The 13,278-nt window shown below is 43.1% G+C and overlaps 1 protein-coding gene across 1 annotated transcript in view; it reads left to right on the forward strand.

Moving 5' to 3' along the window:
• Positions 1-663: 663 nt before the first annotated feature.
• Positions 664-13,278, forward strand: part of NLN (neurolysin) — a gene marked incomplete at both ends in the record, with an annotated part of 38,947 nt that continues 26,332 nt past the window's right edge. The window contains one exon of the mRNA XM_082013206.1: positions 664-695. Coding sequence (XP_081869332.1) covers positions 664-695 — 32 coding nt within the window. The remainder of the gene's footprint in view (positions 696-13,278) is intronic.

A 13,278-nucleotide genomic window follows, 5' to 3' on the forward strand; every position in this document is an offset into this window, starting at 1 on the left:
GGGCCGCGCCCCCACAGCCACGGGCACGGCCGTGACCCGCGATCCCCGCCCCGCCCCCCTCCCAGTCCCGCGGCAGGCCCGGAGGACAGGTCTGCCCCACGCAAGCGGGCCCCCCGGCACCGCGGGGACAGCAGCCGCACCGCCTGGCCCTTCCCGCCGCCTCGGGCCCCACCGAACGCCCAGACGGGCCCCGATCCGCCCCACCACCCCGAGCTCCGGGGACGAGGGGCTCCCCTGAGGCGGCGCGCAGCCTCCCCAGCCCCGCTGAGCTGTGCTTGCAGCGGAGACGGGGCATCGCCCTTACCGTGCGAGTCGCGGCGAGCTCGCGGCAAACCCCTTCCCTGTCAGCACCGCCGCCGGGCGAGAGAGACAAGGGGGCGCGAGGGCGGACGCGCGCGAGGGCGCCGCCGCGGAGGAAGGAAGAAAGCGGGGGGGGGGGGGTGAAGGCGCGTGCGGTAGCTGCGCGCCCTCGCGCCGGGCACGCGCTCGCTCGGTAGCGGCGGGAAGGGTGTGAGGAGGCGGCGACGGAAGCGGATGCGCAGGTCGGCGGCGCGGAGCCGAGGGCTGTGCCCGCGGCCGGCCAGAGGGCGGGGCGGCGTCGAGCGTGAAGCCGGCTCTTCTTCTTCCTTCTCCTCCTTCTCCTCCTCTCACACCGCCCTCCTCATGCTGGCCCTGTGCGCGGGCGCGGCTTGCAGGTAGGCGCGGAAGGGGAAGGTGGCGCCGCGCGCCCCGGGAGGGGAGCGCCTCACGGCGAGCCGCGGCGGCCGGTCTCCAGTGTTGGGGACGGCGAGCCGCGGCGGCCGGTCTCCAGTGTTGGGGACCGCCCGCCTGGAAGAGAGCCCCGAGCCGCTCGCGGCTGACGGAGAGATCCTCGTCCCTCGGGAAGCCGGGCCTGGGCTGTGGCCGGGCGTCCTGGCGTGGCGCCGGCGGTGTGGCCTGGCCGGCCCCACTGCGGCCGGGTCGAGGGGTGAGCCGCCGGACGGCTTTAAGGAGAGGAAGGCCCGCTCGCCGGCGGGCGGCAGGTGTGCGGGGCGTGTTCCGAGCGGCCCGGCCGAGAATGGGGCGGGAAACTACAGCCTGGGGGGTTTATGGCCTCAGGCGCTGGCATGTTCCCCGCAGTCCGCCTTCCTTGAGATAATTGCCCTTATGTACAGCTTCCACGTGCACAGGGCGGGTGACGCGAGGTCTCTGTCCTGTAATTCTTGCTCCGAGTATTGGACGTACCCCAGGAGAAATGGGCAGGGAAACAATGGAGTGAGAATATGGCAGTGGGGCTCTTCGGCAAGGTGTATGTGAAGCGAGGTGGGGCAGTGTGTTTTTAATAGCTTTATAAAAAGGTGTGTCCCTATTTCCCACATGAGGGGTGAGACGCATACAAGTATACTATCGAAGGGTTTTAAATTAAGGGATTAATTCTCTTCTCTGTAATGAACAGTAGTTTTAAATGGATGCAGAAAACCAGTGTGGAAGAATGGTTGTAGGCAGTTCTAGGTGGCCTAGCAAATGAGCGTCACTGGAGGAATTGAGAGGGCAGCACAATATTAGCAAAGGACAAGATTTAGTAGGAAATGTGGAAGTAGTAGGAGGGTCACATTGTGAATACGTTGTGGTAATGAGAATGGAACTGAATTTGAGTGTAAAGTGAAGACTTTTGTGGACTTTTGAGAAATGACAGTTATGTGCTAACTGCATAAAATATACCATTTTTGTCCTATTTTAAAGCCTTTGTTCAGGTTGAATTAGGATTGAGGGGTACTAGCATTTAGAGAATAAGATCCAGAATCTTCTATTTTCATAAGGCTCCTGCTGTTGTAAATTAATTGACTGATTTACTGTTGTCAAATAAAGTGCACAACTATTTTCTTTTCCTAGTATATATTTACTTTCTTTTTGTATAGTAATTTTCACTGTTCTCCATATTTTGTGTTTTCCTTGTTTGTCCTACTGATTATTCTGACGAAAAGAGGGAAAGTAAAAGAAGGATGGAAGTTTTTTCTTTAGAACAGAATTGAAAAGTCTATCTTTGTTTGCAATTTGCATTTGGTAACTAAAGATGCCTCCTTCTTAAGTAATGATAAATTATTGGGTATTGATTTAATTTTTTTATCATTTGTTGTAAGTACAGTGGGGAATGATCACTGCACTTTGTTAATTGTGATTTCCCCCCCCATCATCATTTCAGTGTGCCCAAATAATGTTTCACAAGAGAGTGATCTTGAATGCCTAATAATGACCTCTAACTTTCAGAAGTTAAGAAGTTGGTCACAAGTGTGTTGAATAGCAAAAATTCTCTGTTTCTGTTTTTCCCAAGGGCATCTTAACATGAGATAAAAATGACAGTTCTTAGCAAGTTTCAAGTATCGTGCATTACATTGGAATAAACTACATTAAGTGTTTGATTCTTATGGTTAAAATAGGCAGCTTTTGGAAGGGAGGCTATTTCCAGTTAAATACTTTTCTTATTGGAATCCAAAAGATTCAAAGATTAATATTTAGTTCCATAAAATCAATGGAAAAAAGACAGGCTAAGATGTAGATTAATTAAGTGCAGTAGTCTTTACTTTTTGAGGATATTCTTAGAAATGGAAAAATAATCTGGATAAAAGTAGACATGCTGATTTAAACAATTTCAGTGTCCTAAAATAATTCTCCAGGATTCTTGAATTCTGGAGTCTTTTATTCAAAAATCTTCAAAATCAGATTTTGAATAGGAAAATATATGGATTCTGAAAAAAATAGAATTTATGTTTAATATCTAATTTTGTATTTCCATCACTGGAAAGAAATTCTGAACACTGTCTTTTCTTTTTATGAGGAAGTAAACCAGCAAGAAACTGAGGCTGGGGGAAAGAGGCAGGAGGAGGACTGATGTTGGAAGGTGAAGAAACAGGAAGAACTTTTATAGTAACTTTCTTACATCATATTTATCACTGTAGTGTGTGCATATGCTTTCATTAAACTATCAGGTCCAACACTTCAGGTATGGCAAGGGCCAGACAGGACACTCGGAACATTTTTTTGTTTCCCTGTGCTCCGTGGAGTGCACAACTTCCTCTGTGTACTGCAGCAGCAGCTTTTTCCTGTGGTCAAAAGCAACAGCTGCCACCTTTCTAATCACAGCAGGCTCCAGAAGAGCAATTTGTCTATTAGACAGAGTTTGCAGAACAAAATTGTTCCCTGGACTGGCTGAGACAAAGGTTTCTGGCTCAGAAACATTTTGTGGACTGAATTTGACCTGTGGAGCACCAGTTGGACCACACTAAGCCATACAATTAATGTCTTTTGAGGGCATACCTGTTCTGTCATTCTCTCTATAAAGGAAGAAATGCCTGGCTTGGAAAGACTTCTTTTAAATGGTTTGAGTTAGTTCAAAAGTCTATCCTTTCTTCTACAGGAGGTGGGATCAGCCTTGGAAAGCATGTAAGATACGGTGAACATTCAGTACTATCTTTTCAGAACAGTCTAGGAATTGGGGACTGCCCAACACAAAAACAGTTGTCTCATATGCTCTTGTACAAAAATTTCTCCAGTAATATCTTTTTATATTGAAACTGCCTCCTAAAACTGTGTTTAGTAGCATGGTTTCTTTAGGATCTTTTGGTCAACAGTCTTTGGAAATCAAATATATTAACTGATCAGTGTCTAAATTGTATTTTCTCTCTTTGACTCCTTCAAAGAATTCCAGTAGACTTGTGAGTCAAGATTTCCATCTGTAGAGGAGACTCTTTTCCCTAATCTAAATACATGTAACATGTACTGGAAGGCAAGGTGATGATGACGGGAATTGCGCTTGCCTCTGAGCAAATACAGTGGGTGGGTGTGTTCATCATACTGTCTCTGAGAGAGTTCTGTCTTTAACAGAGACACTTCTTATTTCTACTGTAGAGTGTTAAATGAGTGAAGTTCTTGTCCATACTTACCATGCTGGAACTACCTTTCGTGTAGCCTGGAACCAGCCTGGGAAGTACTCAGTGTTATTAAGTCACTATTCACTGAAAAGCCAGAGCAGAAAGCAGGCTTCATTTGCTTGCCTAGTTTGTGGTGTTGAGCAGGCACGCAGAGTGCTCTTTGGCATTTTGCAAGCATTGAAACAATCATGGCATGTTAGAATGGACTGTATTCCCAAAAAGAAGAGTGACTTAAAATGGTACAAGTAAGCTAGATGAGGTCATCATCTGCCACAGAGGCATAGAGTTTTCCAAGTAACTAATGAAAGCAATGAGAAATATTCTTTGCCATGACTTAAGATCAATGGGAAATCAAAGGGTATTTCCATGGTACAGGCTGAACTGATTAATTGTGGGTGTAAATCACAGAATGCTTTTACATTTACAAACCCTTCTCAATAGTTTTCTTTGTCCTGCAGCACCACTTCTTTTTTTCGTTGGAGTCAGCAAGTTGTTTTTCATGCATTAGCTGATTGCATTCAAGTAGTGAACTATCCTGGTAGTAGTAGTGTGTAGTGCTTGCACTAAATAGCATGCACTTTACCTGCTGTTTATATTGCTGGTATGATAGACATATGATAGATGTTTACGCAGCAGCACCCAAGAAAGCTGTAGGGTCTTTAAAGCAGTATTTTTTTTCCACTGTGTTTCCATGGCTCACCTGATGGAAGAACCAAGCAATAAGATAACCCTAATAAGCACCTCCTGCACCAAATTCAGTGTAGTACACTTACTGTCTACATGTGAGTGTTGAAAAGTTTCTCAACATCCTTTCTAAGATCCCCTCAGGCATGTTGTGCTGTGATGGAGGTTTGCTGTGACACAGAATGAATTAACTTCAAAGAATGGTTTTGAAGCCTAGTTTAGCAGTCCTAGTAATTTGGGGGTTTAGTTTGAGTTTGCTTGGTTGTTTAGGTTCTTTTTCCTAGAACCATGGTTACCATAATTTTAGAGATCAGACACTCTGCAGAAACAGTACTCTGACACTTCTATGTGTTCCACTCCAGACTACTGTGGAAATCACCTTCTCTTAGGAAAGTCAAGCAGGCCAGTTTCCAAATTCATCTTGTTTAAAAACTGTTGGAGGGGGCTGGAGGAAAGGGAGAGAATATAAGTAAGTTGTAACATGTTATGCACATGTATGAGTTCCTACTTAAGGTCTGGATTTTCTGTTACTTGCCATAGAGTGCCTTTTTCAATTACTTGGCTGTTTATATTAATTCTATCAGAGAAACCACTAAACATTTGTTGCCAGATAGTAACGTCATAAAAGCAGCACTGAGGATAATGTATGTGTCAATAAAGATTTTAAAATGTTTGTGTAACTTGCAGCTTTTTTGACTTTCTCACGTTGGTCTGAAGAGCCTGAAGTATATCTTTTATAGAAGTATAATCAATGTAGAGTGTTCAGTGAATTATGTTGCAGACAATCCTTTTTTTCCAAAAGATAGAGTGACAAAATTGATGATTTAGTGTTAAAAGGCGCTAGATGTTTATTCCTTCAAATGACACTTAAGAAAAAAAAAAAGCAGTTTCTAATGGCAGTTACAGAGTTCTAAATTAGGAAGTACTAAACATGCTATGCTCTGTCTGTGCCAGAGTCACGACACAGAGCCAAGTACTTTTCTAAGGAAAATGGCCCAGGCATTCAAGGCATGTATTCACTGTTCCATACACTGTCAAGAGCCAAACAGATGAAAGGACTGAGAAGTGAAGTGTAACATGGACTTCAAATGTGTTTGTCTAGCAGGAAAAAGTGATGACTTATATTGTGCAGCTGTAGTCTCATTCCTTTGGCTCAGGTGAAACAATGTTGCCCTGTGATTAGCTTTGAGATATTTAATTGTACTTTGCTTGTTCTGTCTTGGATTGCCCTGCTTCTCCCCTCCCTCCTTCTTGTTTTTGCTTTGGGTTACTCAGTCCTCTGCTTACCTTTCTTGATTTTGCACTTACTGTACTACAAAATATACTTCTTGCCTTAAACTGTGAGTCAGAAGTGAAACAATATGGAAATATATTTAAAATTCAAGCAATAATTAAGAATCTCTAAATAAAACAAAGGTTTTAGCCTACTAAATTTTTACCTTAAAAACCCATCCTGAGAAGACAGACTGACTGTAATGTATCTTATATTGTATTAGATGCTACTGAATACTCATTGTGCATTGTTTCTGAAATGCTTTTTAACTGCTTTATTTAAAAAAACCCACAAAACTATTCCATTCCATATGAGGCTTGACTGTTACAAAGCTTTGCTTAAACCTTGCCTGTCTGTTATCATTTATATAGGTTTGGTAGCACTTGAGTCTTACTTTCAGGGAAATGCCAACATATGCCATAGTACTGAAGTATTAAATAATTTGTCCTGAGGTGAACCGTCAGTTTTTATATTGCCTTAATGGGACGTGTCTGGGGTTTGGGTTTTTGGTTGGTTGGTTTTTTGTTTTGTTTTGTTTTTTAAAAGGCCGCTAGGTGGAGTCAAAACATTGAGACCCTGTAAATGTTGATTGCAAGTTACCTGATGAATGTGGTCTTCAGCGTGCAGCGCTGGTTCTCCTGCAGCCTCTAAGACTGGGAAGTCTTGTTTAACTCAGATCTGCTGTTTCAAAAGGTAGAAAGACCGAAAGGGCCTTAGTGGTGCTTGTAATTTTAAATTGGCAGCTTTTACAAAGCTTCATATGGTAAATTACTGATTGAAAAAATTGTTTATTGTGTTCGTTGTGATTTGCAAATCTGCTCTTACTTACAGTCATAGGAATGTCCCCTGAAGTATACATAAGGTGCATCAAGAAAAACTTAATTGTATTTATTTGTGATTAGAGTATTTAAAAACAAGATGTTGACTAAATTAGCTGAATTTGAGAGCCTTCTCTCTGTTTTCTTTTTTTTTTTAAATCTTGGCTCCCACTTTACCCCAAAGCTGTTATCCCAGATGTTTTGTCAGCAGAGAATATATTTTTCCATCCTATGAACATGAAACTGATTTTTCTGTGGCTACATGGAACTGTCAGATCTACTAGCAAGTACAATAAATCAGTCTTCATATAGGTTTCCCAGAAATACATTTATTAATACAATTTATTCTGTAAAATTATACTTATCATTGTAACTAATACTCTTCAGGTGAAGATTAATTTGAAAACGGGAAGTACCATTAAAGAGTCTTGAATGGAGTCATAGCTATCCATATGTAATCAGAGTTAAATGAGACAGCAAGCTTAAATCTTGATTGTATTATAAAGTGATTAACAGTAATGGGAGCATATCGTGGACAAGCTTGCAGGTTTTTGTGTTTGTATTTTCTAAAGCTGGTACTACCTTTTGCTGCTTCTGCTTGATAGATTGTGCCTTTCTTGTTTTATTTTAATAGTATTAATGGAGCATGCCAACTAAGTGTTGCTTGGCATGTTCCAGTCACAGAAAATGTTTCTAAGCAAAACCAGGCTTACATAAATGCTTAATATGTTTAAAATATTTACTGCATAAGTTAAAAATCAGTCTGTAAATTCAATTGCTTTGTTTGTCCTTGCAGCAGTTATGTTGCCCACTGTATTGCTGTAATAGAGTATTACAAAGGTCCTTCTCCTTTCTAAAATCAAATCACATTTATATTTTCCAGAAGCAGCAAGTAATCAAATTGTAGATTTCTTGGTAAAATAAATTACCTGGCATTCTAGCAAAAATAGCAATTATTTCAGTCAGTATCTTAGAAGCTTTGTTTTCTTCTTAAAAATCCTGGTTTAGAAGTAGCTACTAAGCTTTTAAATTGTTACTCAACTTACACTGCTTTTGGTGGAAATTATCATTCTTACTGCTTTTGGGATTGGCAGATTAATACCATAATTTGTGAAAACAGCTGCTTCTATAATACCCTTTGTTTTAACTGAAAGTCCAAACCAAACTTTCTGTGCCTTTCCTCCTGAACTTCTCATAGGTGGATGAAGCAGTGCACAAATGCATAATCTACTTCAGTCTGCCCTGTATGTCATTCCACTGCCATTAGATACCATAGGACTCACACAAGAAAAAGGCCAGTGCAAGTTGCTGACAGAGACCAGTTAGATATTCATAGTAAAAATGCAATATAAATAAAGGTGCTTTCATTTTGAAGAACCTCACAGGAACATAGGGACTGGAGGGGACAATAGGGGTGATAAAGTCTAGTCCTGTGCTGCCTTAGGTAACCAAGTAATATAATCCATTTTATAAGTTGATCAAGTTCCATGTTACAAATAGAGACTTTTTTACTTCCTGGTGCTTATTGGGCAGCTGTTTCAGAACCTCACTGCCCTGATGGTGACAAATGTCTCTTAAAATTCTAGCTTACATGTATTCCTGAAAAATTTATTCTAATATGTTCTTCTGTCAGTATTACTTCTGAGCTCTTTTCACTTTGGGGCATTTAAATGGTATGCTTAATGACAGCAATCATCTTGATACTTTTTTTTGCTAGACTAAATCCGTGCATTTTGTATGTGTTTCTAGCAGTAGTGCAGGCCTAGGTGGCTATTGACACTTTGGATCCTTTGTTTAGGGCAGCACAGCTGTTAAAGTCACACATTAAATAGGTGATGGAATGGATTAGCTGGAAAAAAAAGCTGTCCCCCTGGCATTTTTTTGGTCCACTTCATTTTTCACCTGTATGCATCCTGACTCTTTTCAAAGTATGACAGTTGTGCTGCTGTCATTGATAGACATGTGTACAGGGACAGAAATGAGCAGCAGAGGAAGGAATGGGGAAGAATAATATCTTAAGACAACACTACTGATGGACGTGAATCTTATCCTTAACCCAGGCTTGTTTACATACATCTACTGTTCTACACTGCACTGCAGAAAATCACAGAATCACTAGGTTGGAAAGGACCTTTAAGATCATCAAGTCCAACCATTAATCCAGCACCACCATGTCCCCTAAACCATGTCCTGAAGCGCCACATCCACACGTTTTTTGAACACTTCCAGAGATGGCGACTCCACCACCTCCCTGGGCAGCCTGTTCCAATGCTTGACCACCCTCTCAGTAAAGAAATTTTTCCTAATATCCAATCTAAACCTCCCCTGGCGCAACTTGAGGCCATTTCCTCTTGTCCTATCACTAGTTACTTGGGAGAAGAGGCCAACACCCTCGTCGCCACAACCCCCTTTCAGGTAGTTGTAGAGAGCGATAAGGTCTCCCCTCAGCCTCCTCTTCTCCAGATTAAACAACCCCAGTTCCCTCAGCTGCTCCTCATAAGACTTGTGCTCCAGACCCCTCACCAGCTTCGTTGCCCTTCTCTGGACACACTCCAGCACCTCAACATCCTTCTTGTAGTGAGGGGCCCAAAACTGAACACAGTATTCAAGGTGCGGCCTCACCAGTGCCGAGTACAGGGGCACAATCACTTCCCTACTCCTGCTGGCCACACTATTGCTGATACAGGCCAGGACGCTGTTGGCCTTCTTGGCCACCTGGGCACACTGCCGGCTCATGTTCAGCCAGCTGTCAACCAGCATCCCCAGGTCCCTTTCCGCCGGGCTGCTCTCCAGCCACTCCTCCCCAAGCCTGTAGCATTGCATGGGGTTGTTGTGGCCTAAGTGCAGGACCCTGCACTTGGCCTTATTAAACCTCATACAGTTGGCCTCTGCCCATCGATCCAGCCTGTCCAGATCCCTCTGCAGAGCCCTCCTACCCTCCAGCAGATCAACATTCCCACCCAACTTGGTGTCATCTGCAAACTTACTGAGGGAGCACTCGATTCCCTCATCCAGATCATCAGTAAAGATACTGAACAAGACCGGCCCCAGAACCGAGCCCTGGGGAACACCGCTTGTGACCGGCTGCCAGCCGGATTTAACGCCGTTCACCACAACTCTCTGGGCTCGGCCATCCAGCCAGTTCCTCACCCAGCGAAGAGTAAACCCGTCTAAGCCACGAGCCGCCAGTTTCTCCAGGAGAATGCTGTGGGAGACGCTGTCAAAGGCTTTACTAAAGTCCAGGTAGACAACGTCCACAGTCTTTCCCTCATCCACTAGGCGGGTCACCTGGTCATAGAAGGAGATCAGGTTGGTCAAGCAGGACGTGCCTTTCATGAGCCCATGCTGGCTGGGCCTGAGCCCTTGGTTGTCCTGCAGATGCCCTGTGAGCACTCTCAAGACCAACCGCTCCATAATCTTCCCTGGTACAGAGGTCAGGCTGACAGGCCTGTAGTTCCCAGGATCCTCCTTCCTTTGTTGTATATGGGTGTCACATTGGCAAGCCTCCAGTCTTCTGGGACCTCCCCTGTTAACCAGGACTGCTGATAAATGATGGAGAGTGGCTTGGCAAGCTCCTCCGCCAGCTCTCTCAGTACTCTCGGGTGTATCTCATCAGGCCCCATAGACTTGTGGGTGTCCAGGTGGTTTAGCATGTCCTTGACTGCTTCCTCCTGGATTATGAGGAGTACATTGTGCTCTCCATCCCCATCTTCCAGCTCAGGGGGCTGAATATCCTGTGGATACCTGGAGTGGCTATTAAAGACTGAGGCGAAGAAGGCATTAAGTACCTCAGCCTTGTCCTCGTCCTTGGAGACAATGTTCCCCGCCATATCCAGTAGGGGATGGAGATTCTCCTTGCCTCTCTTTTTGTTGTTAATATATTTGTAAAAACATTTTTTATTATCATTTACGACTGTGGCCAGACTGAGCTCTAGCTGGGCTTTTGCCTTTCTAATTTTGTCCCTGCTTGACCTAACAAGATCCTTGTACTCTTCGTGAGTTGCCTGCCCCTTCTTCCAGAGGTGATAAACTCTCCTCTTTTCCCTGAGTCCCAGCAAAATCTCCCTGTTCAGCCAGGCCGGTCGCCTTCCCCGCCAGCTCTTCTTGCAGCACATGAGGACCACCTGCTCCTGCGCCTTTAAGATTTCCTTCTTGAAGACTGTCCAGCCTTCCTGGACCCCTTTGTCCTTCAGGACTTTCTCCCAAGGGACTCTCTCAACCAGTGACCTGAACAGGCCAAAGTCTGCCCTCCGGAAGTCCATGGTAGCAGTTTTGCTGACCCCTCTCCTTACTTCCCTCACAACCGAGAATTCTATCATGTCGTGGTCACTAAGCCCAAGACGGCCTCCGACCACCACATCTCTCACCAGTCCTTCTCTGTTTGTAAACAGCAGGTCCAGTAAGGCACCTCCCCTGGTGGGCTCACTCACCAGCTGTGTCAGGAAGTTATCCTCCACACACTGAAACAGTTTGAACTTGTCAGTTCAGGCATTAGCAACAGCCTACCTGTGGCCACATGGGATAATTGCAGTATACATGTAACATTATTTACAGACCTACATTTGTTTATCCTTCTGTCTAATCAACTTCTGATTGCTCAGTCCAAGCAATGGTTGGCTCTTCTATAACGTTGCTGCCGTTTACCAAAAGCAAGCCTAAAATAATAAATGTATCTTGTTGGTTCAGTTGCTACTTGAAGAAAGCTGTTTGCTGCTGCATCTGGTTCCTACCATTTTTAATAAAATTTATTTTCCAGTTTGTATCTGGGAAGTTGACGTTTCCCTTACTGATACAAGTTACTGTAATATTTTCTCTCTAATAACATAAGTGTAGTTGCAGAGCATTTTTGAAACAGTCATACTATTTTAGCTACACTCTTCTTTCCTGTTTCTTCATAGTCTATTTAAAATAATTGTTAATTTTGGCATTGTTTCTTTGTTTCATTCTTGAACAAAGAAGATAAAGTTAGTAAATTATCAACTTTATTGCAAGTATGATACATGGAGTTTGGGGAATTTAGTCGTAGTTTTATGTAGACAAAGAATATGAAATACTAAACCATGAAAGAAATGGCCAAGATTTCACCTGTGCATATATTTTTACTTACACAGTGTTTTTTATTAATCTGATGTCACTTACATTGGACCTAAGTGCAATCTGATTGAGAGGTCGCGAGGTAACACAGCACATGTCTGTGAATGATTATTTGAAGAGTTGCATGTGGTGATTGTTTTTATGTGAAATGTTATGACACAGTTTTTGAAGGCCCACCTTCATTCAGTCAATTAGAAAGACTTACATGTCTTTCCGTGTTTGTACTGCCTTCATTAACCTACATAAATGACTGCTTCCTCGTATCAGCAGGAGGAGACAAGGTATCACCATTTCAAAACTAGGCTGTTCAATATTTTCCTGTCTCTAACAGAGACATTTGCTGGCATTTACAGCAACCATTTATGCAGCTGTCAAATTTGAATGTGTATTCTTCAATACAGCTAGCCAACATACTAAGAACATGAGGTAGCATCTTTTTTTGGTATTTAAAAGTAGTGTTCTGCAGTAGTCAGGGACCCTGCATTCAAGTTCATTAAATAAGTTCAACTTTAATTATTAATTAAATTGGACAGGCTGAAATTAATATAACCTGTTGGTGCTGTGACTATGTTAGCATTTGTTTCTGATAATATGTAGTTGGTCAGTGACAGGTCTGTGCTTTCTACGTGTTTAGGTGAAGGTAATGAATGACAGAAAGCTGTAGGTTCCTTTTAAAAAAGAAGAGTATCTGCTTCATATCCTGCACTTTAGCAGACTTGCCAGCTTTTGTCTTGCTCAGGCTGTTGTTTTCCTTTGGGTCTATTTTACTTTTATTTTGACCTTAATTTGGCACATTTCATATTCTTTCTGATATTCTCAGAGAGGCGGGAGGGAGGGGGTACAGCTCAGAGCCTTGAACATACTTTTGAGGAGGTTCCCCTTCAGCTCCCATGACGTTGTACCAGAGCTGCACTAGCAATGTGTGCAAAACTAGTCATGCGGCAATCAAGTGGGAAGCTGTTTGTGACTTAATGAAGTACCGTTCTTTAACGGATTTGTAGATTCCGGGTAGAATTCAGTGGGTTTGGGGGATGGGAAACTAATGCATTCTGAGAATGCTAATACTTAGCCTCTTGCTTTCATGCAAGCAGCTTCATTTATCATAAACTTCTACCTGAGATTCAAAGTTTCAGCAGTCCAGTGGAGAAGCTACTAAGGCATTAATGTCAGAACTGAGTTGGTATCAGAGAGATAGAACAGAGGTGGAAGGAACATTCTTTATTTAGGCTTCATTTTCAGAGTTAAATGGACATTGAGGTTTCTGTATGGCAGTAGAAGGGAAAAGTAAACATCTTGTCTACACTGGTATAGGAAGATTTGAAGAAACTGTGAAACAGTGGAAAAAAATTCTCAGCATAAAATATATAGAAATGTTGACTTTAATTTTTGTCTTACATAAAAATAATTTTGGCTAGTCTATTTCTAGAGAATTCCTCTTATAGACGAGTGAGGCTTTTAATAAATAGTCTTATGTTCAAATATAAGCCGTGTGTGCAGTTCC

The sequence above is a fragment of the Phaethon aethereus genome (assembly GCF_964289735.1).
Source record: "Phaethon aethereus genome assembly, chromosome: Z".
In the NCBI taxonomy this organism is placed as follows: domain Eukaryota; kingdom Metazoa; phylum Chordata; class Aves; order Phaethontiformes; family Phaethontidae; genus Phaethon; species Phaethon aethereus.